This window comes from Podarcis cretensis (assembly GCF_951804945.1).
Source record: "Podarcis cretensis genome assembly, chromosome: 14".
Lineage (NCBI taxonomy): Eukaryota > Metazoa > Chordata > Lepidosauria > Squamata > Lacertidae > Podarcis > Podarcis cretensis.
Window position 1 is genome coordinate 26,022,824 of NC_137183.1, and position 27,371 is coordinate 26,050,194.

General features: G+C 46.3%; 1 protein-coding gene across 1 annotated transcript in view; it reads right to left on the reverse strand.

The window, feature by feature from the left end:
- The window catches only part of SLCO3A1 (solute carrier organic anion transporter family member 3A1), a 107,564-nt gene that overhangs the window by 62,005 nt on the left and 18,188 nt on the right, over positions 1–27,371 (reverse strand). Inside the window, exon 2 of the mRNA XM_079954250.1 lies at positions 16,068–16,533. Within this exon, the coding sequence (XP_079810376.1) occupies positions 16,068–16,533 (466 nt within the window). The remainder of the gene's footprint in view (positions 1–16,067; positions 16,534–27,371) is intronic.

Sequence of the window (27,371 nt, forward strand, 5' to 3'; positions counted from 1 at the left end):
GACTGAGAAGGCCTTCTGTCTGCCTGGTTCCCTGCAACCTTACATCTTGCAGTGAGGGAACTGTCAAAAGCCCCCCAAAGCTGGATTTACCGTATTTTTTGCCCTATAGGACGCACTTTGTCCCCTCCAAAAATGAAGGGGAAATGTGTGTGCGTCCTATGGGGCGAATGCAGGCTTTCGCTGAAGCCTGGAGAGCGAGAGGGGTCGGTGCGCACCGACCCCTCTGGCTCTCCAGGCTTCAGGAGAGCTGCAGCACCAGTCCCACAAGGTCGGGGGACAGCGGGGAGGCGCAGCGCGTCCTCCCGCTGTCCCCGGACCTGGTCTGCAGGCCGGCGGCGGGGAGAAGAGCGCTTCTCCCCACTGCCTGCCCCGCAAGCTCCGGGGACAGTTGGGAGGCACAGCGCGTCCTCCCGCTGTGCCCGGACCTGGTCTGCAGGTGGGCGGCGGGAAGAAGAGCGCTTCTCCCCGCTGCCGGCCCCACAAGCGCCTGGGGGGGGGAAATAAATTTTTTTTTCTTTATTTCCCCCCCAAAAAATTTGGTGCGTCCTATGGGCCAGTGCGTCCTATGGGGTGAAAAATACGGTAAATGTCTGGGCTGAACAATGGGGGTGGAGACACTCCTTCAGGTATACAGGGCTAAGGCCATTTAGGGTCTTAAAGGTCAACACCAGGGGGTCAGCAAACTTTTTCAGCAGGGGGCTGGTCCACTGTCCCTCAGACCTTGTGGGGGGGGGCAGACTATTTCTTATTATTATTTAAAAAAAGAATGAATTCCTACGCCCCACAAATAACCCAGAGATGCATTTTAAGTAAAAGGACACATTCTACTTATGTAAAAACACGCTGATTCCTGGACCGTCCACGGGCCAGATTAGAAGGCGATTGGGCCGCATCCGGCCCCCAGGCCTTAGTTTGCCTAACCATGGTCAACGCCAACACTTTGCATTGTGCTCGGAGACGTACTTGGAGCCACTGTAGATCCTTTAGGACTGGTGTCATATGGTCCCGGTGGCTGCTCCCAGTCACCAGTCCAGCTGCCGCATTCTGGATTAGTTTTAGTTTCTGAGTCGCCTTCAAAGGTACCCCCATATAGAGGGCATTGCAGTAGTCCAAGCGGGAGATAACCAGAGCATGCACCACTCTGGAGAGGCCATTGCCACTGCTGGAACCTGCCCTTTATTCAGCATCTGCCATGAACAGAAGAGAAGCAGCAGGCTGTATTTAGGACAGGAAGTTGTTGAGAATGGGAAGAAGAGCCAACTCAAGCGTCCCATTATTGGGCTGCAAGGCAATTTTCAAGGGAAAGAAGGAGAAAGGGTGCTGCTCAGTGGCATAGCATCTGTGTTGCATACAGAAGAACCTGGGTTCAACCCCCAACTTCTCTTGTCTGAAATGCCAGTCATTACAGACAATGCCAAGTTAAATGCATTGCGTGCAAAACATCCCAAATTCAATGCCCGGCATCTCCAGGTAAGGCTGGGAAGGACTCCCTGCTGGACAACCCAGAGAGCTGCTGCCAGTCAGTGTAAACACTACTGAGCTAGACCAACCAATGGCCTGATTTGGTATAAGGCAGTGCCCTAGTGAAATATACTCAGAGTCGAGAGTGGATTTCATGTTCTTTATTCAGCTCATAGTGGTAAGGAGGAATGGAAGTTCCCCCAGAATGCCTGCTTTATATACATTATTTACACAATGGGCCCCACGTGATTGGCTAATTCTGGGATTCTCCTGTAGGCCAATCAGGTTGCGGATTCACTTCCACCTGGAGCTGGATCGGGTGGCTCCTGTGGACCAATCAGACTACTGCATTCTGGACCCTATTGTTCTAGGACCAATCAGACTGCAGCATTTTGGATCCTATTCAACTCAGTACATAACACCTATGCTGTGAAAAAATAACACTTTTGGGCAACGTCCACAGCATACATTTAAGGAACTAGGGTACCATGTTAAAATCATGGCTTTCCTCAAAGAATTGTGGTGGTTTGTTAAGGGTGCTGAGAGTTGCTGGGGGACCATTATTCCCCTCCCAGAGTAACAATTCCCAGAATTCCCTGGGAAGAGGGGCTGACTGCATCAAGCTCCCTGAATCTGCTGGCATTAAATCCCACCCGAAACTATTGAGAGCCTGGAAGAGCCCCAAATTCAATCATAATCCAGCCGCATGAGCTACTTAGTGATTAAGGCAATGGTTTTCTGCTAACATTATGTCCCGCATCACTCAGCATATTGCTCAGCTCTCCGTGGAAGGTGAAAAGGGCATCGCTGAATTCTTCAGAGCTCCGTCTTGCTCATTTGGCTGAGGGCAGCCGGAATAATCTTCCCCGACAGGCCTTGAAAATATCTTGCAACACTCACTTCTTCCTCTGCTATTATTACTGCTGGGGCAGCGTGGTGAGTGAGGGGTGGGTGTGGGGAGGGCAGAGGCCTTCGAAGGCTGGAGGAAAAGCCGAGAGAACAGTGAACGGATTCCAGGGTTCGAGCAAACAAACAGAAAAAGCTGTTTCTACAAGCCTAAAGTCTACCCTTCCGTACTTTGGGGCAGACTCTGCCACCACATCTGCTACCTGTACAGCTACCTCAGGGGTGAGGGACCATGTGGAGCCAGAGGGCCAGATTCCCTTGCAGGCATTTTTCTGGGGGCCGGATGCAAGTGATTAGCAGGGCCAGAAGCAAAGGTAGGTGGAGCAACAGGTGTAACACTTCCTTTTCGTCCAATGGAGAAAAGCCTTTATAGCTCTGTGGTTCCAGTCTCTGTAATTTATTCTGTAATGCCTGTTTATTCTGTTTCCATGCCGCCTGAAATGTCTTCCACATTTTCCTCTGCTGCAATGAACCTTTTTTTTCAAAGGAAGCCTTAAAAAACCCTTTCTGCCCTTAGTCCTAGAGGACAAAAGCAACTGAATGACCTGTCAGTGGTGTGCAAACATCATGCAAAATGGAGAACGTCACAGCTCAGGGGTAGAGCATCTGCTTTGCATGCAGAAAGTCTCAGGATTCAGTCCCTGATAGCATCTCCAGGTAGGGATGGGAGAGGGAGATCGCCCCCCCCCACCGAAACCCTGGAGTGCAACGGGCAGTCAGTGTAGACAATATGGATCTAGACAGACCAGTATTTATATACCCTCCTTCATCCGTAAATCTCAGGGTGGTTCGCAACATAAAAACACAAGATATAAAAACACAAAATACATAATAAAAGCAGGAAGTAGGAACCACAAGGGACACGGGTGGTGCTGTGGGTTAAACCACAGAGCCTAGGACTTGCCGATCAGAAGGTCAGCAGTTTGAATCCCCGTGATGGGGTGAGCTCCCGTTGCCCGGTCCCTGCTCCTGCCCACCTAGCAGTTCGAAAGCACGTCAAAGTGCAAGTAGATAAATAGGTACCGCTCCGGCGGGAAGGTAAACGGCGTTTCCGTGCGCTGCTCTGGTTCGCCAGAAGCGGCTTAGTCATGCTGGCCACATGACCCGGAAGCTGTACACCGGCTCCCTTGTCTATAGAGCGAGATGAGCACCGCAAGCCCAGAGTCGGCCACGACTGGACCTAATGGTCAGGGGTCCCTTTACCTTTTAGGAACCACAAATCGGCAACCCCACTCCCCACATCCAGTGCTCCTTTCCTCTGCTCCTGGAATGAACAGAACCCAGAAAAGGAGAAGATACACAGAGAAAGGCAGGGCTTTTGCGTGCCTCTTACAAGATGCTTTGCACTTTGGCACCAAGCAGACAATACGTACCTAGTACTTTAGATCATAGCTATACCACTTTGAAAATAAACCTAAGACTGCTTCTGATGGTCCTGCGAAATTAAGCACACAGACCTGCTGCATTCTGGAAAGGGCGAAGCTTTCAGCAGCCTCTCATGATGCAGTCTATTTGACTAGTCAGAAACTGTTACGACCAGCTGGCTTCAACCAATCTCATGCAAACCAGGCAGCTGATCTGACTGTATTGCTCTCGTTTGCCTCCCTGACGTGCCCGCTGCGTTCAGACCTCCAATAGCTATTAGCAAAATGACATGAAGTGGAGCAATTGCCGTGATATGCCAGAGACCCAGAGCGACGGTGCTGCAGTGAAGGTTTATCTCCCCGCCCCTCTTTGTAATTTAATAAATACATCCGTTTAAGTGCCCCCGCAAAGCATAGAAGGTGTTTCCATTAATTGATTACGGCCATGACTCTAAGTGAACTGCAACAATATTTATGTTTTCATTTAATTTTCTGGGTTAATGCTGCCACAAACAGAGATGTGGGCAACCTGAGCCCGGTCTACTAAGGAGCGGATATTCAGAAACAATGACTCCGGAGGAAGGACAATGATTTAAAAGGCTTCAGGTTTTTCCTGGATCAATGACGGTGCGGCTGATACCACAACTTCCTTGTCGATTTTTTGCCATTTAATCTTAAGAGGAATCGGTCTGAGATGGACAGAACACCTGCTGTTAAGAATATATATGGCACTTCTGGGAACCGTTCCTGGATGGCTAGTATTAATAACTCATTCATTTCTCACTAGTACATCCCTTTGTAGGGGCAGCATGGGGTAGGCAGGGAATGGAAGCTGTAAGACTTTACTAAATGACTCTCATCTGGGATTAGTGAAAAATGTTGTTGAGTACTTTCCATGGAAAATAGATAAGGCTGTAACCAACTAAGGGGACGTACAGATGTGGGGACTATTGTGTTGGTTTTCCTGATTATAAAACTAATGTTTCTGTCCTGTTTTCTAATGTTCCTTTCACAATGCGGTATCTGTTGTGTCAACAACCCCCCAGATCAACACAGGAAATTAAAAGGAAGGGAGACCCACCCTCTTCTCTTACTGGACTACAGTGGTACCTCGGGTTACATACAATTCAGGTTACAGACTCCTCTAACCCAGAAATAGTACCTCGGGTTAAGAACTTTGCTTCAGGATGAGAAGAGAAATCACATGGCGGCAACGCAGCAGCAGCAGGAGACCCCATTAGCTAAAGTAGTGCTTCAGGTTAAGAACAGTTTCAGGTTAAGAACGGACCTCCGGAATGAATTAAGTACGTAACCAGAGGTACCACTGTACAAATCATCCACCTGACATTACTAACACAGGGAAGATTGGACCAGGAACAGCTTGGCCACAATTCATGCATCGGTTATGTCAAGACTGGATTCCTGCAATGCACTCTGCATGGCACTCCCCTTGCACTTGATCTGGAAGCTGCAGGTATTGCAGGATGCTGCAGCATGACTGCTGAAAGGAATGAGGCCTTGCCGGCATATACCACCCATACTCAGAGATCAGCACTGGTTGGCAAGTTGCTACTGGGCTACCATTGGTACATAAAGCCCTTACCAACTGGGGACCAGTTTACCTGCAAGATCGCCTTGCCCCACATTCACCAGCTTGACCGCTTCAATCTAAGGAACTGGCACTGTCACAAGTGCCACACAATACCCATTCTGCACTCGGGAGACCTTAGTCTTTTAAGTGCGGCAGCACAGACTTTGGAACTCCCTGCTTATTGACGCCAGGCAGGTGCCTTCACTGTACTCATTTCGGCACCTGCTAAAAAATACTTTTGTTTAGAGAAGCCTATCAAGACATGTAGCGAATGCTGACCTGTGTTGCAATCTGGTTTTTACCTTATTATTGGTTTAAATTATTATTTTTCTATGTTTTACATAGTTGTTTTTAATTGTTTTTACTGATAATTTCATTGCTTTATTTTTTCTGTAAACTGCTTTGAGGGCTTTTTTTCTTTTACAATCAAGCTGCGTATGAATTGTATGATGTAAATAAATAAACCTAGACAGCATCTTAAAAAGCAGAGACATCACCTTGCCAACAAAGGTCCGTATAGTTAAAGCCATGGTTTTCCCAGTAGTGATGCATGGAAGTGAGAGCTGGACCATAAGGAAGGCTGATCGCCAAAGAATGAATGCTTTTGAATTATGGTGCTGGAGGAGACTCTTGAGAGTCCCATGGACTGCAAGAAGATCAAACCTCTCCATTCTGAAGGAAATCAGCCCTGAGTGCTCACTGGAAGGACAGATCGTGAAGCTGAGGCTCCAATACTTTGGCCACCTCATGAGAAGAGAAGACTCCCTGGAAAAGACCCTGATGTTGGGAAAGATGGAGGGCACAAGGAGAAGGGGACGACAGAGGACGAGATGGTTGGATAGTGTTCTCCAAGCTACCAGCATGAGTTTGACCAAACTGCGGGAGGCAGTGGAAGACAGGAGTGCCTGGTGTGCTCTGGTCCAGGGGGTCACGAAGAGTCAGACACGACTAAACGACTAAACAACAACAACAAATAAATAAATAAACACAGGGCTTTGACGACCTGCATTGAGGGCTATGCTACTAGCCACAATGGCTGTGCTCTGCCTTCACAGCTGGAGGCAGCAGTGCTTCCGGATACCAGGAGGGGAGAGGGCTCTTGTGCTTTGTCCTGCTTGGGGCATCTGGTTGGCTCCGGTGAGAACAGCATGCTGGGTGAGATGGTCCTTTGGCCTGACCCAGCAGGCTCTTCTTGTGCTCTTGAAAAGAGACAAAATGATCCATGAGAAGTGCCAGGAACCTGGCAGCTGCAGAGAGCTGAGGAATCACGTACCGGTTTGAAACAAGCAGTCAAATCTTTGGTTTCAAGCCTTTTGTTTTCGTTTGGTGCTAAGGAAGATGCAGTGCCCATCACCAGCCGGAAAGGATGGCGCCTGCGAAAAGCTGAATGTGCTGGCAGTTTGAACATCCTCTTCTGAACTTGGAGAGGGAGGGGGGAATTTGGATTTGGTTTGACTCCAAAGCACTCCCCCACCCTTCCTTCCTGCTATTCCTATAAACAGTTGCTACAGCAACACTCTCTTGTGGCTGTCTCACAACGTTTACAGCATGTACTACAGAGCTTTCTACAGGGCCTGGCATCAATCCTTCTAATAGCAAACTCAGGTGGCGAGTGCTGACAGGACTGCCACAAAAATGGGGCCAAGGAGGAACAAGCGGGAGGTATCTGCATGCCCAAGGGAACCCAAAGTTTTCAGAAGTAATTTTTTTAAAAAAACGTGGTAGCCAAATACCCCTGCCCCCCCCCCAAAAAAACTCCACAGTCCAATGAGGACTGAGCATGCACCGTAGCCTTGGAATGTTGTGACAATTGGGGCAGGGGACAAAACAGCAGGGGGGAGACTGGTATATCCTGTTTGGAGGGCTGTAATATCTGAGCAGGTGGCTGTAATATCAGGGACGCAGGTGGCGCTGTGGGTTAAAGCCTCAGCGCCTAGGGCTTGCCGATCGAAAGGTCGGTGGTTCGAATCCCTGCGGCGGGCTGCGCTCCCGCTGCTCGGTCCCAGCGCCTGCCAACCTAGCAGTTCGAAAGCACCTCCGGGTGCAAGTAGATAAATAGGGACCGCTTACCAGCGGGAAGGTAAACGGCGTTTCCGTGTGCGGCTCTGGCTCTGGCTCTGGCCAGAGCAGCGATGTCACGCTGGCCACGTGACCCGGAAGTGTCTCCGGACAGCGCTGGCCCCTGGCCTCTTAAGTGAGATGGGCGCACAACCCCAGAGTCTGTCAAGACTGGCCCGTACGGGCAGGGGTACCTTTACCTTTACCTTAATATCTGAGCAGATCCATCCCTTGACCCAGACCAGGATTCTAGAATGCTCTGGGAATTCTGGAAGCAGGGACTCCAGTCTGTACTTAACTGTGAGCAATGAAAGCAATCTGAAATAAAGCTCTCCATTCAGCAAACATGGCCTCCATCTATGTTCTGTGTCCCAGGTGCCAAAAATCAATGGAGAGAATGGACCACAGAATGGATGGCTGGAGCCCTGAACTTTGTTTAGGAGGTAAAGATACATTGCCCCACCTTGACTCATCCAATGCAAAACAGGAAAGCCCTGGAACAAAATATACATTAGAAAGAAGGAACCAAAAAAAGACAGACAGACAGAAGGAACAAGGTGATGTGAAGGTCCTGTTCCCTGCAGGTGTCAATGTGCCAGCAAGTTCCCCATGGAGACCTTAGTCAGACTACTGGAATCACATAGGATGGAAGTGATAAAGGTGATGCACAGGGAGCTCAATCTTGTTTTCCGACCCAGCCGTGTTCCTACTTGACACACACATGTCATCACATATGGCAACAGGTGTGGGCAAATGGGCATGGAATGTGAGAAACGGTCTGTCAGGCCGTTCCTGAGCCCTGACCAAAAAGATAATCACACCCTTATATACTGCACACATCCCTGGCACTCTGTAGGAGAGGGCCCCCTGAAGACACCATCTCATCAGGAGGTCTGTTCCACACAATGTAGGAACTAGGCCTTTGGAGTTGTGGAAATTTTCTGTGCTGGGACTTCCTTTTCCTTACCTATCAGGCATCAGAGAATTGTAGAGTTGGAATGGGCCCCATGGGTCATCTAGTCCAACCCCCTGCAATGCAGGTATCACAGCTCAAGAATCCCTGGTCATCTAGTCTCTATTTAAAACCCTCCAGTGAAGGAGAATCCACCGTCTTCTGAAGTAGCCTGTTCCACTTTTTTCTTCAGGCAAGCCTATTCGGACATGCAGGATACTGACACGTATCTTAATCTGGTTTTAGTTTATTGCTGATATTAATTACAGTATGTTTTGAATCCTTTAAATACTTGTTTTTAACAGTTCCCCTCACTCCCCGATAATGTCATTGTTTTAAAGGTAAAGGTAAAGGTACCCCTGCCCGTACGGGCCAGTCTTGACAGACTCTGGGGTTGTGCGCCCATCTCACTTAAGAGGCCAGGGGCCAGCGCTGTCCTGAGACACTTCCGGGTCACGTGGCCAGCGTGACATCGCTGCTCTGGCGAGCCAGAGCCGCACACGGAAACGCCGTTTACCTTCCCGCTGGTAAGCGGTCCCTATTTATCTACTTGCACCCGGAGGTGCTTTCGAACTGCTAGGTTGGCAGGCGCTGGGACCGAGCAGCGGGAGCGCACCCCGCCGCAGGGATTCGAACCGCCGACCTTTCGATCGGCAAGTCCTAGGCGCTGAGGCTTTAACCCACAGCGCCACCTGCGTCCCTAAGCGCCACCTGCGTCCCTGTCATTGTTTTAGTCTTCTTCTAAACAGCTTTGAGGGTGCTGGGATCGTCTTCTTCTTTTTTGTAAGCAATCAAGTGGTATATAAATTTTGTCAAATAATTAAAACAAATAAGAGGGACCACAAAGGCCAGCCAGTAGAGGCATTCTGTCTCTGATACTTCACCTAAGGTGAGATTGCAGTGCAGAAAGTTAAAAGGCAGAAACAGGGGAACAATCCAAGGGTTGCCAAGTCATCATCTGAGCCAACTGTGTTTTGGAACAAGAGGTATCTTAGCTACCAGAAAGGACTAGTCGACAGAGGCTTCCCTTCCTGGCAGCCAGTCGCGATGGAGATCAAGGGAGAAAAGGGCAGGGCTGTGTATGCTGGTTGTGAGGAAGGTGCAGGGGAGGTTGTATTTCCTGAGAATGCTCAGAGGATTGAATCTATCCCAGCACCTACTTCTGTCCTATTATCATAGTACCATTGAGAGTGTCTTAACCTATAGTATATTATCGTGGTATGGGAGCAGCTCTGGAATGGATAAAAAAGCCTTACAGAGAATAATTAAAATTGCCCAGAATGTTATTGGGCTCCAACTACCAACCCTGGATGAGATCTTCACGTCTCGCAGCTTGAAGAAGTCACACAATATCCTGAGAGATCCCACCCATCCTGCTCACAACCTCTTTGAACTGTTGCCTTCGGGCAGAAGATATAGGACAATGAAAACACGAACTACACGCCTTCTGAATAGTTTCTATCCAAGAGCTCTGATTGCACTAAACAATGATCTCAGGGCCAGTTGTAAGAAATAGCAAGCAGTGAGTAGTAAGGAATGAGATAGGTTTTAGGTTATGCTATGCTTCTAATAGGTTGTGTTATATTCTGGATTATGTATGTTTTAATAGATTATGTCTGAATAGGATGAGAGTGTTGGAGATACGTGCAAATGTGTATGTGAATCCGGTCTTGGGTGTTTGATTTTCGTTGTTGTGTATACTGTGTATATACGGACAATGACAATAAATTTATCTAAATCTAAATCTAAATCTAAATCTAAATCTAAATCTAAATCTAAATCTGAACAATGAGGAGCTAGGCTGGGTTTATGTGAGGCCTTTGAGTAAGGAAGACTAGAGCCCCCCAAAAACCCTTCTCCACTACCCCAGTTCACTTTGGCCAGTGGTGAGAAAGGAAGCGTTTGCCACAAATGAAAATGACAGTGGGAACCCTTTTCCTGGATCCACAATGCTCTAGGGGGATAACATTTGTTTTTAATTGTGTGTTGTTGTTTCCATCACAGAAGTGTTTGCTACCCTAGGCTCCTTTTGGGGGAAAGGTGGGATCTAGATTTAATTGAGTAGAATGAATGAATGAATGAATGAATGAATGAATGAATGAATAAGTTAGCTGTCTGTGCCTGCCACTGACTCTGTCTCCAGCCTCTGCTGGACTCCCTTGCTTTCTGCCCCACAAATCCCAAATGGGCCCCCAGCCAACACTGATGGAAAAGTTTAAGGCTGAACACGTCAAACTATCATAAAGGATTCCTCTTCTTTGTTTTCCAAAGTGTCTGAGAAGGGCAGCCCAGCCTTCAAGATGCCCACTCTACCCTATGACCCCAAGCCCTGACCACCTTCCCACAGGGGTCTTCTAACAGGTATGCATCCATGACTGCAGTTCAGGGTTTCATACACCTGTTTTCCAGCTCAGCCTTTAGTGAAGGTGGCTTATTCCTTCTGCTGTCCACTATTGGTGGCTTTGGGGCAGCAATGGGATGTACTGTAAGTAGGGATAAGAGAGAAATCAGACTGAGTTTGCACAGAGAAAGAAACCAACCTACGGTAATGTGCACTTTTTGAAAACATACGGTAACCAAAGCACAGCCATCTTTTGTAATCCTCCAAATTTGGCAATGCAGTTCTCAAGCAATGTGTACCCAAAATGCACATACCAGGGTAAAGTGTCCAAAGAACTGAATATATTGAAAATAACAGGAAAAAAATGTTATAGTAAGGGAGATCGCTTTGCAAAATATGTGGCTACTGCATTAAATGTGTATATTTGGAGAAATTTATCCTAAAATGCCATTTTTTATGAGGACTTTTGAAAAGAAATCACAAACTGATGTGAAAATGTGATCTAAAAGTTAAGATTGGAAACAAGAGGAACAGGGAAACTGAAATTGGTGGATTTTCTCATCGCTAAAGGTAGGCAGCTTCCCTATCTTAGCTCCTTGTAAATCATTGTTGACCTCTTATGATGTCCGGTTGGTGCTTCTGAATCTTTTGAATGACATTGGTACAAGCATCTGTGAAAAGTGTTGGTGTCTTCCTCTGTTATTTTACACCAGAACAACTTACAAGTCTTGGCTTGTGATCCCAAGGGCATATGGAAAACATATTACTTCCCACTAGGCAGAAACTAAACCTGAATATTCCAGCAACTGACTTAAGGCAATGAAAAGTGGGAGGAGGGAACCTTACTGCCTAGATAAGAAAGCCATAATTGGTAACTTTGAAGTCAATAAAAAAATGATCCATAAAAAAGTTAAGGATACTTTAGAGATTTCACTTGCAGAAAACATTAGGAGAATATCTTCCTAATTAACCACTCTCTCATTACACTTGTCAGCCCAAAAGGATTATTAACAGATCATCAGCTTTCTCTAATGCCAACAACCATGAATAAATAGAATGGTTATCTCTTTTCTGCCATTGTAATTACAAAAAAAAATAAAAATCAAATAGACGAGGCAAGAGGAGCTATTCATAATCGTTTTTTTCTCTGTCACACCCTTAACTTCCCTATCCACCCACTAGTGATGGACTTGGATCCTAGGGTACCCTGTGCAAGGCCAAAATTTACCCCACCATCCTCTCAATGCTTTCCAAAGGCTGATAAGGAGGCACCCAGCTTTGGGAAAGAGATACGAGAGCATTGTCTGGGTCCTAGAGCCCTCCCACCTCCTTCCCAAAGCTGTAAAAGTACTAACTAGACTTTAGGAACAAGAGGGAGGACTCCAGGACCCTGACAGAGCTTCATACCTCCTTCTCAAAGTCCAGCACCTTGTTTTCTGGGCTTTGAGACAGCAGCTCCATGGCTCAGCACCCATTGCACAGCCCTAATCTGCCCCTACAGTCACCCACCATGGATACCCGCAAAATCCATCTGGTTTCAAGATGCCATTATTTCCCCCATCATAAATATTTTGGCATTGTGTCCCAAAATAACTAATTTTTGGAGCAACGAGCCAAGAGGCACACACGTTTCTGCTGTAGGAATGGCAACTATTTCCTGGGGAAAGGTGAATGAAAATGGAGACCTAAGAAAAGACTATTTATGTATGTGACCACGGCTGCGCAGATGTTATTGGCCCAGAGATGGAAAGAAGATAAAGTCCCTACTGGATAAGAATGGCAGATCAAGTTGATGGATTATGCCAAAATGGCTAAAATGACCGGAAGAATCAGAAACCAGGAAGACCAAAATTTTAATAAGGAATGGGGAAAATTTATGTTGTTGTTTAGTCGTTTAGTCGTGTCCGACTCTTCGTGACCCCATGGACCAGAGAACGCCAGGCACTCCTGTCCTCCACTGCCCCCCGCAGCTTGGTCAGACTCATGCTGGTAACCTCGAAAACACTATCCAACCATCTCGTCCTCTGTCGCCCCCTTCTCCTTGTGCCCTCCATCTTTCCCAACATCAGGGTCTTCTCCAGGGAGTCTTCTCTTCTCATGAGGTGGCCAAAGTACTGGAGCCTCAGCTTCACAATCTGTCCTTCCAGTGAGCACTCAGGGCTGATTTCCTTCAGAATGGAGAGGTTTGATCTTCTTGCAGTCCATGGGACTCTCAAGATTCTCCTCCAGCACCATAATTCAAAAGCATCAATTCTTCGGCGATCAGCCTTCTTTATGGTCCAGCTCTCACTTCCATACATCACTACTGGGAAAACCATAGCTTTAACTATACGGACCTTTGTTGGCAAGGTGATGTCTCTACTTCTCAAGATGCTGTCTAGGCCTGTCATTGCCCTTCTCCCAAGAAGCAGGCGTCTTTTAATTTCGTGGCTGCTGTCACCATCTGCAGTGATCATGGAGCCCAAGAAAGTAAAATCTCTCACTGCCTCCATTTCTTCCCCTTCTATTTGCCAGGAGGTGATGGGACCAGTAGCCATGATCTTCGTTTTTTTGATGTTGAGCTTCAGACCATATTTTGCACTCTCCTCTTTCACCCTCAATAAAAGGTTCTTTAATTCCTCCTCACTTTCTGCCATCAAGGTTGTGTCATCTGCATATCTGAGGTTGTTGATATTTCTTCCGGCAATCTTAATTCCGGCTAGGGATTCATCCAGCCCAGCCTTTCGCATGATGAATTCTGCATATAAGTTAAATAAGCAGGGAGACAAAATGCAGCCTTGTCGTACTCCTTTCCCAATTTTGAACCAGTCAGTTGTTCCATATCCAGTTCTAACTGTAGCTTCTTGTCCCACATAGAGATTTCTCAGGAGACAGATGAGGTGATCAGGCACTCCCATTTCTTTAAGAACTTGCCATAGTTTGCCATGGTCGACACAGTCAAAGGCTTTTGCATAGTCAATGAAGCAGAAGTAAATGTCTTTCTGGAACTCTCTAGCTTTCTCCATAATCCAGCGCATGTTTGCAATTTGGTCTCTGGTTCCTCTGCCTCTTCTAAATCCAGCTTGCACTTCTGGGAGTTCTCGGTCCACATACTGCTTGAGCCTTCCTTGTAGAATTTTAAGCATAACCTTGCTAGCGTGAGAAATTAGTGCAATTGTGCGATAGTTGGAGCATTCTTTGGCACTGCCCTTCTTTGGGATTGGGATGTAGACTGATCTTCTCCAATCTTCTGGCCACTGCTGAGTTTTCCAAACTTGCTGGCATATTGAGTGTAGCACCTTAACAGCATCATCTTTTAAAATTTTAAATAGTTCAGCTGGAATACCATCACTTCCACTGGCCTTGTTATTTGCAGTGCTTTCTAAGGCCCATTTGACTTCACTCTCCAGGATGTCTGGCTCAAGGTCAGCAACCACACTACCTGGGGTATATGAGACATCCGTTTCTTTCTGGTATAATTCCTCTGTGTATTCTTGCCACCTCTTCTTGATGTCTTCTGCTTCTGTTAGGTCCTTTCCACTTTTGTCCTTTATTATGGAAATCTTTGTACGAAATGTTCCTTTCATATCTCCAATTTTCTTGAACAGATCTCTGGTTCTTCCCATTCTATTGCTTTCCTCTATTTCTTTGCATTGCTTGTTTAAGAAGGTCTTCTTGTCTTTCCTTGCTATTCTTTGGAAATCTGCATTCAATTTCCTGTATGTTTCACGATCTCCCTTGCATTTTGCTTGCCTTCTCTCCCCCGCTATTTGTAAGGCCTCATTGGACAGCCACTTTGCTTTCTTGCATTTCCTTTTCATTGGGATGGTTTTCGTTGCTGCCTCCTGTATAATGTTACGAGCCTCCATCCATAGTTCTTCAGGCACTCTGTCCACCAAATCTAAATCCTTAAACCTGTTCCTCACTTCCACTGTGTATTCATAAGGGATTTGACTTAGATTGTATCTTACCGGCCCAGTGGTTTTTCCTACTTTCTTCAGTTTAAGCTTGAATTTTGCTATAAGAAGCTGATGATCTGAGCCACAGTCAGCTCCAGGTCTTGTTTTTGCTGACTGTATAGAGCTTCTCCATCTTTGGCTGCAGAGAATATAATCAATCTGATTTCGATGCTGCCTATCTGGTGATGTCCATGTGTAGAGTCGTCTCTTGTGTTGTTGGAAAAGCGTGTTTGTGATGACCAGCTTGTTCTCTTGACAGAACTCTATTAGCCTTTGCCCTGCTTCGTTTTGATCTCCAAGGCCAAACTTGCCAGTTGTTCCTTTTATCTCTTGACTCCCTACTTTAGCATTCCAATCCCCTATAATGAGAAGAACATCCTTCTTTGGTGTCACTTCTATAAGGTGTTGTAAGTCTTCATAGAATTGGTCAATTTCAGTTTCTTCAGCACCAGTAGTTGGTGCATAAACTTGGATTACTGTGATGTTAAAAGGTCTGCCTTGGATTCGTATCGAGATCATTCTATCATTTTTGAGATTGCATCCCAGGGGAAAATTTATAATTTATCTTAAAAACCATTGTAAACAGTTAAAATCATTAGTAGGACTGGAATATATCATTTGTAGTTTAATGGTGAATTTTGGATAAAGTGGAGAGGTAAAAGATTTGGATTATTATAAAAGATGCAGGAGGAAATGATTAACAATAGGACCCACAAAGGGGAATCCAGGAGATTTCTTTGGAATCTTGTTTGTATGTTGGATACATGACTGTAAAATTTTAATCTGAAAAACCAAATAAATTTATAAAAAAGAAAGAAAATTGAGATCTAAACTAGTCATCAGGAAAGAGGAAGGTGTTGTAGAGGTTTATTCTTAAGAACGTAAGAATAGCCCTGTTGCATCAGGGCCCTCTGGCCCAGAACCCTATTCTCATGGTGGCCACCCAGTTACCTGTGGGAAACCTGTAAGAAGGGCCCATGAACAAGACACCTCCTCCTCCTGTAGCCTCCAGCAACTGGAACCCAGAAGCATTACTGCCTCTGAACATCCTTGACATCTGGTGGGAGGGAGTTCTGCAGGGTGGGCGCCACTACGAAGAAGGCCCTCTGCCTGGTTCCCTGCAACCTCACTATGGGTAGTCCCCATAGATAGCCTTCTCCTCCACAAATCTGTTCAACCCTCTCTTAAAGCCATCCAAGTTGGTGGCCTTCACTGTCTTCTGTGGGACTGAGTTCCATATTTCATGTGCTGTGTGAAGAAGTTCATTCTTTTATAGATCCTCAGTCCTCCAACATTGGATGTCCATCAAATAATAATATAATGAGGAGGAGGATTCCCATCCAATGAACAAGAATTCAGAAGCAAGAAGGCACAATTCCAGATCTACCGAGAACAAAGTTAGTAAAGAGGACAAGAAACAGCCAAAAACGATACTCTGGAAAGCTCCACCACTTACCTATATACAGGGAAGAGTCTTTCCTTCTCACGTGGTCGTCGATGTAGGAAACTCCTAAAGGCTGTACAGGGGTGGCCCCAATCCCTAGGAGGACTTGAGCTCCAATGAGAAGCAAATACATCATGTTGGTGGCAGTTCTGTTCCTGCAGATAAGCTCCGGGTCTGGTCCCTCATCGCTGGCAGAGCCATTGACCACGCAAACATCCCTCCCTTCTGCGCCCCACCGAATCTCCCCAGATTCGTATTCGTACTGATGGGTCAGGAATTCGGGCAGCGCTGAGAGGAGAGCCCCGAGAGCCATGACGATCCCTCCGCATCCTATCAAGCGAGGCCGGTGGCCCCGGGCACCAAAATAGCTGACAAAGAGGATGAGAGCCAAGTTCCCAATCTCAAAGCTGCTGGCGATCACACCCACGTCGGCACTCTGAAGGTTGAATCTCCGCTCCAAGGTGGTCAACACACTCACCTGTGAGGAAAGACAATGAGATTTAGCGTGGTTGTGTCCTGCTTTCTAACGTTCCTTTTGCATTGCAGTACCTGTTCAAATATGGAAAGGTGGTGTTTTTTACTCATATACTCACATGCCATGTTAATTTTCATTCACACCAGTGTGACACAACAAACATTGTTGGACAATGTGTTGGTGCTGACCTTTAAAGCCCTAAACGGCCTTGGCCCTGTATACCCGAAGGAGTGTCACCACCCCCATCGTTCAGCCTGGACACTGAGGTCCAGCTCTGAGGGCCTTCTGGTGGTTCCCTCACTGCGAGAAGTGAGGTTGCAGGGAACCAGGCAGAGGGCCTTCTTGGTAGTGGTACCCACCCTGTGGAACTCCCTCCCATCAGATGTCAAGGAGATAAATAACTATACAACTTTTAGAAAACATCTGAAGGCTACGCTGTATTGGGAAGCTTTTAATGTCTGGTTTTTATTATGTTTTTATATGTGTTGGAAACCACCCAGAGTGGCTGGGGCATAATAATAATAATAATAATAATAATAATAACAACAACAACAACAACAACAACAACAACAACAACAACAACAACAACAATAATAATAGTAGTAGTAGCTCCCTCACACTTTCCACACATGCATGTTTCCATTCCCCCGTGATTTCCCCATGAAAATGGCAGAAAAGAACCATATGCTGTTATAGCGCTCTGAATTTTGTCACTTCTGTGATTTTCCGGGGTAAGGGGGCTGCAAACAGGGTTTTTTTCCTGGAATCAAATAAAATGGAAATGAGCACAAAAAATGCACAACATTCCATTAGTTTTCTGGAAGTGGCTTTTATGGCATGTGGAAACTCAAATACAATGCAGAAACTGACAAGGAAACATGAGGGAAATGGAGTAAACGGCTGAGGGGATGCAGTTTCGGGGTCAGCTTACTTAACACCTGACCCACCATATTCTGTTGCAGAACTTTCTCCTCTTGCTGACAGGGGATAAGCTCTTTCAGCAGCTTTATTAGATTAATAGGCACACAGAAAATTGTTCCTCCTGAAAGGAGCAAATGCCAAAACTGTTCTGGAGAGAAATGTATATTCTGCAGCAAGCCTTTAAAAACATCCGCACCAAAGACTTATAACACACACACAAACCCCAAATAGTAAAGACCTTAAAAACAAAAAAGGACAGCCTTAGGAGAAAAGCAAAAAATAGTTAGGACCAGAGGCGATCAGAACCTCCTCAAAAAGCAGATGATGTTCTCTGTAGCTGGATTCTAAGAGATTCTGGCAGCCTCTGTCCTCTTAGATATGCCCTCAGTGAACATCGGAATGCTGAGAGGACATTAAAAGATCACTGGGCGGAAGAGAGAATATTACTGGACTCGTATGGAAAAATTAAAGGGAAAAGCAATTTCTTGTATTCCTGAAGCCAGACAAAGCCAATGTAGTGACATACAGATGTTGTCATGTCCAGTTCCCATCATCCCTGACAATTGGCCACATTAGTTTGGTCCAACAGGAACAGCAGTCCAGAACATTACCTGGGTGCCACCCTGGCTACTCTTGCCTCAAAGTAACTAAAATAAGCCCCTCTATATTTCTTTATGAATCGCTTCCCACTAGCCGCCCCAGAGTGATTTACAATCCAACGAAAACATACACCCAAAATAGCAGATGTTTGTTTATTCAAGTTTATATCCCTCCCTCCCAAAGGAGCCTAGGGTGGCCACTACAACATTTGCATGTATAAAGAGCTAAAGCTTTTACATATAAAAAACAATATTAAAACAATGAGGTGTATATATAAATGACTTCTACATCTTGCTCAGCACTGTCTTCTCTGAACAGCTGTGGGTCTCCAGGTCACATGGAAAGAGAGGACTTTATAAGCACCAGCTCCTTATTTCTTTTAACTGAAGGTGCTGAGGGTATAACCTGAGGCCTTCTGTGTGCCAAGCAGGTGTGCCACCACTGAGCCACGGGCGAGACATAGGAACATGGGAAACTGTGAGATTCTTGGTCCATCTAGTTCAGTCTTGCAGCGTGCAGTCAGTGGACTTGGGGGAACTAGGCTAGTCCCCTAAATGTTCCTGGAGAGCCAGCATGGTGTAGTGGTTAAGAGCGGTACACTCGTAATCTGGTGAACCGGGTTCGCATCCCCGCTCCTCCACATGCAGCTGCTGGGTGACCTTGGGCTAGTCACACTTCTCTGAAGTCTCTCAGCCTCACTCACCTCACAGAGTGTTTGTTGTGGGGGAGGAAGGGGAAGGAGAATGTTAGCCGCTTTGAGACTCCTTAGGGTAGTGATAAAGTGGGATATCTAATCCAAACTCCTCTTCCTCTTCTTCTTCTTCTTCTTCTTCTTCTTCTTCTTCTTCTTCTTCTTCTTCTTCTTCTTCTTGGTAAATTAGAGTATTAAAGTGTGTCCAACTCATTCGTATACGTTCATGTTTATATCACGATATTTATCACTCTGACGTGATAAATACTCTGTTCGAGAGATGTTCCCTTGGTTCATTTCCTGCGTGTAAATGCATTTTGTACAGCCCTGCTTTGGCTTCCACTTACGACAGATGAGTCATCAGCGGGAGCGGCTGGAGCCGAGGAACAGGAATAGTCTGTTGGACAAAATAACTACACGTGGTGTTTGGTGCTTTGCGTTTAACATGTCTCCTTTTGTTCTGAAGGCAACACAGCACAGGTTTGTTTGTTTTTTCCCCTGTAGCAACTAAAAGCATGCAGTTTCAAGCATTCAAGTGAAGTGTGAAGTGACCAGAAAGACCATACTGTGTGTCTATACAGTGGTACCTCAGGTTACATACGCTTCAGGTTACATACTGTCAGGGGCTCAGGAGCAGAGGCACAGGGGAGAGAGGAAATGGAGAGCGAAGGGGAAGAATCTGAGGGCAGCGTAGGGGAGTATGACAGTGGCACGAGAGATTCCATGAGCTTCTCCAGCGAATCAGAAGATTCCCAGAGGGGGGCGCCGAGGGCCAGGGCAAGGGGGGTCCCAGGGGGGATGCACCAGAAGCAAGGGGCCAGCGGGGACTCCCAAAGCAGCAGCGGGAGATCAGGACCAGCTCCCCCACCAGAGCGTAGTGGGGGGGAAGAGTCCCATGTATCAGGGCCAGCGTCTCCTCCAGCAGGGAGAGAAGATGAGTCAGGACTGACCACGCCTCTATCGGAGAGTGAGGGAACGGAGGGGAAGTCAGGTCCAGCTAGCCTCCCCGAAGGGGGAAGCAGTGACAGGAGCAGTGTAACGGTCAGGAGAAAGGTTGCCGGCTGGGCGCGCGCGCCAAGTTCGAATGTACAGGCGCGCGGGACAGCAGAAAACCCGGATTGGGAACCAGGTCCTAAAGCCCGCCGGAGGCAGGGGGAAGACTCAGGGGACTCAGCGTCAGAAGAGTCTAGAAAGGGCAAGACCCCAGCGGACAGGCGGACCCAGAGGAGGAAAGAGCAAAGGAAGAGGTGGAGCAAGGCTAGAGTCTTAAACTGGTGTCTGGGGGGAGGAGATTCAGACGGAGCTTCAGCGGTCTAGGGTTTAAGACGTAGAGCTTCGCGCCGCGGCTTTGAAATCGAAACTGAACTTCAATAAAGACTTTTGTATATAACAACGAACTGGCGTTGGTTCTTTGTGAGCTGGGACCTCGGGCAGCTCTGACACATACGCTTCAGCTTACAGACTCCGCTAACCCAGAAAGAGTACCTCGGGTTAAGAACTTTGCTTCAGGATGAGAACAGAAATCGTGCTCCGGCGGCGCGGTGGCAGCAGGAGGCTCTATTAGCTAAAGTGGTCTTCAGGTTAAGAACAGTTTCAGGTTAAGAACAGACCTCCAGAACGAATTAAGTCCTTAACCCGAGGTACCACTGTACTTTAATTAGAAAGTATGGAGAGGGACTCAGTTAAAGAAACATTTCCCTGCTTAGAGAATGCATCTGCACATATGCAGTCAGGCTGCAAGACTGTGCCAAGGCCAGTGCAACTTGGTGAAATGTGCCTGCTCCCACAATGTTGTGTTTTGGACCTTCTTTGCGGCACATCTGTTCCCCTATGAAAAATTTCATCGCATGCCACCAGTGTACATCAAGTTCCTAGAGGGTAAGTCGCCTTGGAAGAGCCAGGGATTTAATCTGGAACCTCTTGTATGCAAAGCAGGGTAAAGAGTATTAGGACTCCTCAAGGTCCTTAGAAGATTTCAGGGATGTTAGTTGTAAAGCTCTCATAGCATCATACGGAACTACCTTAGACCAAGTCAGAATATTGGTCTGTCTGGTTCAGTATTGTCTACACTGACGGGCAATAGCTCTCCAGGATTTTGCAGGGTTATCTCCTAATTGGAGATGCTATGGATGTAAACTGGGACCTCCTGCATAGAAAGCAGATATTCTCCCAGTGGGCCATGGCCACTTCCCTGACTTCTCACCTCCAGTAGTTTGGCAGCAATTAAAACCTTCCTTCAGGTGAACTTGACAAAAAGGGATCTGCCAATTCTGACCTGTTTGTGGTTTCCTTATACAGTCCTAATACACCCCTCACTGGAAAATGATGAGGTTCGGTGTAATGCTTAGCCATTTTTCACTAGTGTAATAGTAGTGCTTCTGCCACTACAGTTTCCATTTAAAACAGCAGGCAGTGCAGAATAAGAAACATGTGAGCAAGAACTCTTGCTGTGCATGGGACGTGGCGAACAAGAAGACGTTTGTTTGGCTCACATTTTAATGTGGGTGCACCTAATTCCTGTAAAAATGCAATGAATGGAAACACAGTTATCTTCCAGAATTTGCACTCATCTGATTTTTGCAACGCAGTTCTCCAACACACACACAAATGTACTAGATAGATGGATGGATGGATAGATAGATAGATAGATGATAGATAGATAGATAGATAGATAGATAGATAGATAGATAGATGATAGATAGATAGATATAGCCTTGAATGTCTTCCTTCTGTGAGACATTTAAGAATACAGAAAAACCATACTTGAACATCACTGCAAAATGCCTTCCTAGTACTTTGGCACACCTGGGATTGTCTTACATGACACAACCTACTCCTGAATTTGTCTTTGCTCCATATCTCCTTGGAGACACTTCTTGGCAAGTAGAGAACACCAGTAATAACACTTCATACACAAAGAGCCTTGCGGTTTCTTCTGCGAGTGAGTGAAGGAGGGATGGCGTGCATGTCGGGCAAGGGGAGGGATGAAGGTGCAAGGAGCATCCACTGTGAGGGTTCATCCACACGTCTGCTTGTTCCGTGCCTAGAAAGCAAGGGGCCGAGCAGTTTCCCACTTGTCCCACGCTTTGCAGGCACGAGTTCCAGCGGTTTTGCTATTACCTTTCTGCTTTCCCCTGGAAAACCTGCTCTTTGGGGCTAAATTGGAACAGATCGCAATCCATGGAAAACCTGGTGACCGTTCGTTCCGATTCAGCACCAAGTCACAGGTTTTCTTTGGGGGAAAGCAGAGGGGTAAACAGAAGTGTGAAAAAGCCCTGAGGTTCAGTGGCCATCAGATCCATGCAGAACAGGCCAAGTTTTTGCTGGCAGCATTTGTAGAGATGCAAGCAAGGACAGATGTGCAGCAATACAGTTCAGAAAGCAGCGCAAAAGGGTTGAGAATAATTAGAAAAACAAACATTTCCCAGAGGTCTAACGTCAGAAATACTGTTTGTTTTGTAATGCAACTCCTTACAGAAAAGGAAAAGAAGGCACCTCTGAATCCAAACATCATCACAGCTATTTTTGAAAAAAGCATACAGTAGGGAACCATTCTCATTTATCGTTTTACAAAGCAATTATGTATTTAGGAGCTCTGCTTCAGGATCCTACCCCCAAAAATATTTGTTCTCATTTTAACAAGCTTTGAGCGCTGATTCTGTGAGAAGATCCCATCTCCCCTCCGCCGTCGCCCTCCCCAGCCCAGTTAAAGGAAACTGTGAGATATTCCCTGCTACTGTCACAAACACTGACTTCCAATGTCAAAAGATAACTGTGCTCATCATCATCCCCACAGAAACAGCCTGATGGGTGAAAAGCTGCTGACCTCAGCATCCACCCAAAATATCCGCCTGTCACACAAAAATGGGATTTACCAAGTAAGAGATAGGGAAAGCCATGAAAGACTCAGACTCCAGACTCTTAGCTGACAGATTTGTAGAGAGCCAGTGTGGTACAGTGGTTAGAGTGTTGGACTAGGACCCAGGAGAGAGGGGTTCAAATCCTCACTTGCCCACAAAGCTCATTAAATGAGCTCAGGCCAGTTATTGCCTTCTTAACTTAACTTACCTCACAGGATTGTTGTGGGGATTAAATGAGGAGGGTTTGCCACATGGTTGGCAAAGGCTGATCGAGGGCGTCTCACAAAGGTCCAATCAATTTGTTGGATGGGGACAAGGGACAGGGCCTTTTCAGTGGTGGCACTGCAACTATAAAATGACCTGCTCCTGGAAGCATGCCTGGCACAGATGAGGCTGATACTTTGGTGGCATTTAAAACCTGGGTGATTAGTAATTTATTATTAATTAATGAGATTTACGACCCACCCTTCCCCAGGAGTGGGTCGCAGTAATATGAAATATAGCATTTGAAACCGTTTAAACCAAAATACAAAACAGAGCAGGTTCTAAAATCTCTTTCTCTCTCGAATGTCCAGGGCCAGAGTAAATAGGTATGTCTTCAACATAAGGCAAAAGCTATATCATCATCATCGTTAATTAAATTTGTGTACTGCCCTTCATCTGAAGATCACAGGGTGGTTCACAACGTAAAAATACAAAATGAAAACACAAATTACATAATAAAGCAAAAGCAGAACAATAACCATCCCCCTCCTCAGACACATTTAAAAGGCCATAGAATGTTAATCAGCCAAAAGCCTGGTTGAAGAGAAATGTTTTTGCCTGACACCTAAATATATGTAATGAAGGTGTCAGGTGAGCCTCTCTGGGGAGACCATTCCACACATGGGGAGCCAACACTAAAAAGGCCTGTTCCCACGTGGCCACCCTGCAGACCTCTAGTGGGGGAAGCACCCAAAGAAGGACCTCAGATGATGGTCACACAGTATGGGTCAGTTCATATAGGGAGAGGCAGTCCTTGAGGTATATGCTGAAGGTGCCAGGCCCACTGCTGTTGGGAAGGAATCCCACAATTTAGGGCCTGCCACTGAGAATGCTTTCTCCTGGGACGTCGCTACCTCTGAACTTCTGCCAATCTGAGCACCCGAGAAGGTCTGTAGGGAAGTTCGCCTGCTGCGGCTGCAATTCCTGTGCTGGAGTTTGCTCTTCTGTTTTCAGTTTATATCAGGAGTGCCCCTTGTTTTGTCTAGATTACCGTCTCAATTGTCATTTTAAATTGTTTTAAAATGATGGTGTAACCCAGCCTGGGGATCCATTAATGAAGGGCAGGTTAACAATGCCCTTAATAAAAACAAATATAAACAATGCAGGCAAGGAAGGAGGAGCTCAGCTGCAACGAGGCAGAAACATGGAAAGGAGGTGCTGCTGCTGCTGCTGCCCCAGGATGCCTGATTAGTCTCCTCTGTTCCGAATAATTTGTAAAATAAATCCCCTGGCAAATTAAGGTTCCATTTTGGAGCTAACAAACAGCACCAATTTGCATCCGGAGTGCTTCTGACACATTTTAATTGCCAGATGTAAGAAAAGTTCATTCTCACTTGCTCCATATTTCCTGAAGATGAGCCTTTGTTCCCTAGAGTGCTGGGAATTCAAACCCCTGGGAACCAAATTTTGTACTTACAAGCATTATATAAGTTCTCTCTCTCTCTCTCTCTCTGACACACACAGACTTACCTGCCAAGCTGTTAAAAACACCACAAGTAATCTCTCTCCCACACATCTCACAGGCACACAGAGATGTAGGTGGTAAGAACAAAAGCTGCATCTTATTGAGAAGCAGATGAATTGGAATTCATTAACCCACCTGACATAGTTTTTAAAAGCCTAAGTAAGGAACATAGGTGGTTTTAATAGACTAACCAATGTAAGAAAGGCACTATAGGGCAAGGCAAAAGGCCCATCTTATCCAGCCTCTGGTTCTCTCACTGGCCAACCAGACACCCCAATGGGAACCCAAAAAACAGGACCCAAGCACAACAGCATGCTCCCCTCCTGCGTTTTCCAGCAACTGGTATTCAGATGTATAATGCCTCCAAAAGTGGAGGCAGAATACAACTCTCATGCCTAGCAGCCATCGATAGCCCTCAACTCTGTGAATATGGCTAATCCTCTTTTAAAGCCATCTATCTAGGTTGGCTGTCGGGATGTGGGTGGCGCTGTGGATTAAACCACAGAGCCTAGAACTTGCCGATCAGAAGGTTGGCGGTTCGAATCCCCGTGACGGGGTGAGCTCCCGTTGCTCGGTCCCTGCTCCTGCCCACCTAGTAGTTTGAAAGGACGTCAAAGTGCAAGTAGATAAATAGGTACTGCTCCGGCGGGAAGGTAAACGACATTTACGTGTGCTGCTCTGGTTCACCAGAAGCGGCTTAGTCATGCTGGCCACATGACCCGGAAGCTGTATGCCACCTCCCTCGGCCAATAAAGCGAGATGAGTGCCGCAACCCCAGAGTCGGTCATGACTGGACCTAATGGTCAGGGGTCCCTTTACCTTTACAGGTTGGCGGTCATCACTGACTCCTGCAGAAGCAAGTTCCATAGTTTAACCATGCACAGAATGAAGGAGGGCTTTCCTTTATCCAACATTCAGCGACACCAGATGTCCTCAAGTTCTAATATTTGAATTAGAAATACTTTAACTCCACTGGATCTTTTGAATTCGGTGCAGGATCTAAGATGAAACCAGTCTAATACAGGCAAGAGAGGCATACGCTTCTTGCAATCTTAAAAAAAATTAAAATCCAACCACTTGATGGATTATTGCCAGATCTGCCTAGGATTCTTTACACATGTTTAGTTCTTTCTGGAGAGCCAGGAGGATCACCTACATCAAAACCCCAAGCCAAGCAAGCAAACCCAGTATCTGCCAACAGAGAATAACACCCTGAGCATATGATACAGTCGGCTTTGGTCCACAAAAGCTTTTGCCACAGTAAATCTGTTACCACAAGGGATTGTGTGTTTGCTGTAACTGACTATCACAGCTTCCCCATCAGCATTTATCCTCAGTGTTTTAAGATGTTGCAGCTTGCAATGAGAGGAGAACGCCTGAATGTCAGAGATGGAAATGCAGTACAATCGGATCTTACGCACATCCAATTTGTGAGATTTCAACCTTACGTGGCTGAAGGCGGGCAAGCTGAAATCTCACAAATTAAATGTATGGAAGGCAGAAAGTGTAAAAGCGCTTTCTTTCCTTCTGGGTTTTCTCAGTACAGCACAGAGCCTTGATCTGCCCAACTGACACCTGACATGGATCCCGTGCGATGGGCACACAGTGTGTGAACCAAGCCTGAGAGAAACAGGCATGACAACACACACACACACACACACACACACACAAAATATGCGAGCGGGTGAAGCTGGATATAATCGACAAATAGATGCAATTTCATCAGGCTGCAGCAGGAGAGAAAGCAAGCAAGGCTGTTTCATTGGCTTTCCTGCCTTTGGCTTTCCTCCAGCTGTCCCCTAGCTGCAACCATTCCATCAGGATGCAAGAGAGAGAGAGAGAGAGAGAGAGAGAGAGAGAGAAGGGAAGCAGTGCTGTGCCATCAGGATCTTACCTTTCTGCTCCTTCAACTGTCTCTGAGAATTTCATCAGGCTACCTAAGCCTTTTCCATCCCAGCTAGCTGCTATAAGAACACTAACTTGAACTGGGGAATGAGCTTGCTTGTTTCTTCCTCCCTCTTCCTCCCTTCTTCCTTTTATGCTGTGTCTTCTAGATTGCAAATCTGAGGATAGAGATGGCCTTGTTTTTCAGCTTGCCCCCTACCCTCACATTTCAGCTCCCCCTCACTTTCCCAGTTAGTATGCTTTTCCTTGACACCACAGCTCTTCTCTTTCCCAGTCTCCTTCCCACCACGAGGTCCCTTTACCATAAGTGGCCCCGGGTCCAGTCTCTAGGTAGGGCTAAGAAAGAATCCCTGTCTTAAACTCTGGACAGCTGCTGACAGTCAGTGGGAGCAATACTGAGTGAAGTGTGGCAAGGGTCTGATTCATGCAATTTCCTATGTTCACCCAGCCAGCCACATTCAGAGCCAGGACTGGTGAGCAATAATCAACTTCTCCAAAGGCCTCGGTTTAAAGAGCCAGCCCAAAGCAGGCATGGAACTGCTTTCTTCAGCAACACATCCCCCAGATGGACAGTCTTTTATCTGAAGCACCCCCTGACTCTGGCAGATGTTGGGTCCTTGCAACTAGGTCAGCCTGAACTGGAGCTCTCTGGCACTCTCGAAGGCTAAAGACCGAGGAGAGAAAATTAAATCAGGCTCTTTGCTCTGCAAAAAAAATGAAAAAAGCAACCCTGGAAGCTGTCAGACCTGAAAGCTTTGCTTCTTGCTGCAAAAAAGAATAATTCTGTTTCGAGATAAGCCACAATATCAGCTTCAGGGTGGGAATTATTATTATTATTATTATTATTATTATTATTATTATTATTAAGCACAAACATTCTCTGTTAGACAGAAGGAAAAAGGTATGCAACACTCTCCTAAGAAGGATGGGGGCTTTATAAGATTGAAATGTGGGGTAGGGGGCAAGCAGAGAAGAGAAATCCAATTGCAGGGCATAGTTTCATCTCTTTTTCAAAACCAAGCTTTTTGGCTTGCTCTGCTCCATCAAACCTCTCGCAACACCAACATCATTGAGGATTTGGCTATTTGCAAATTGACCAGTTTAAAATAATAATAATTAAATTGAAGGATAAATT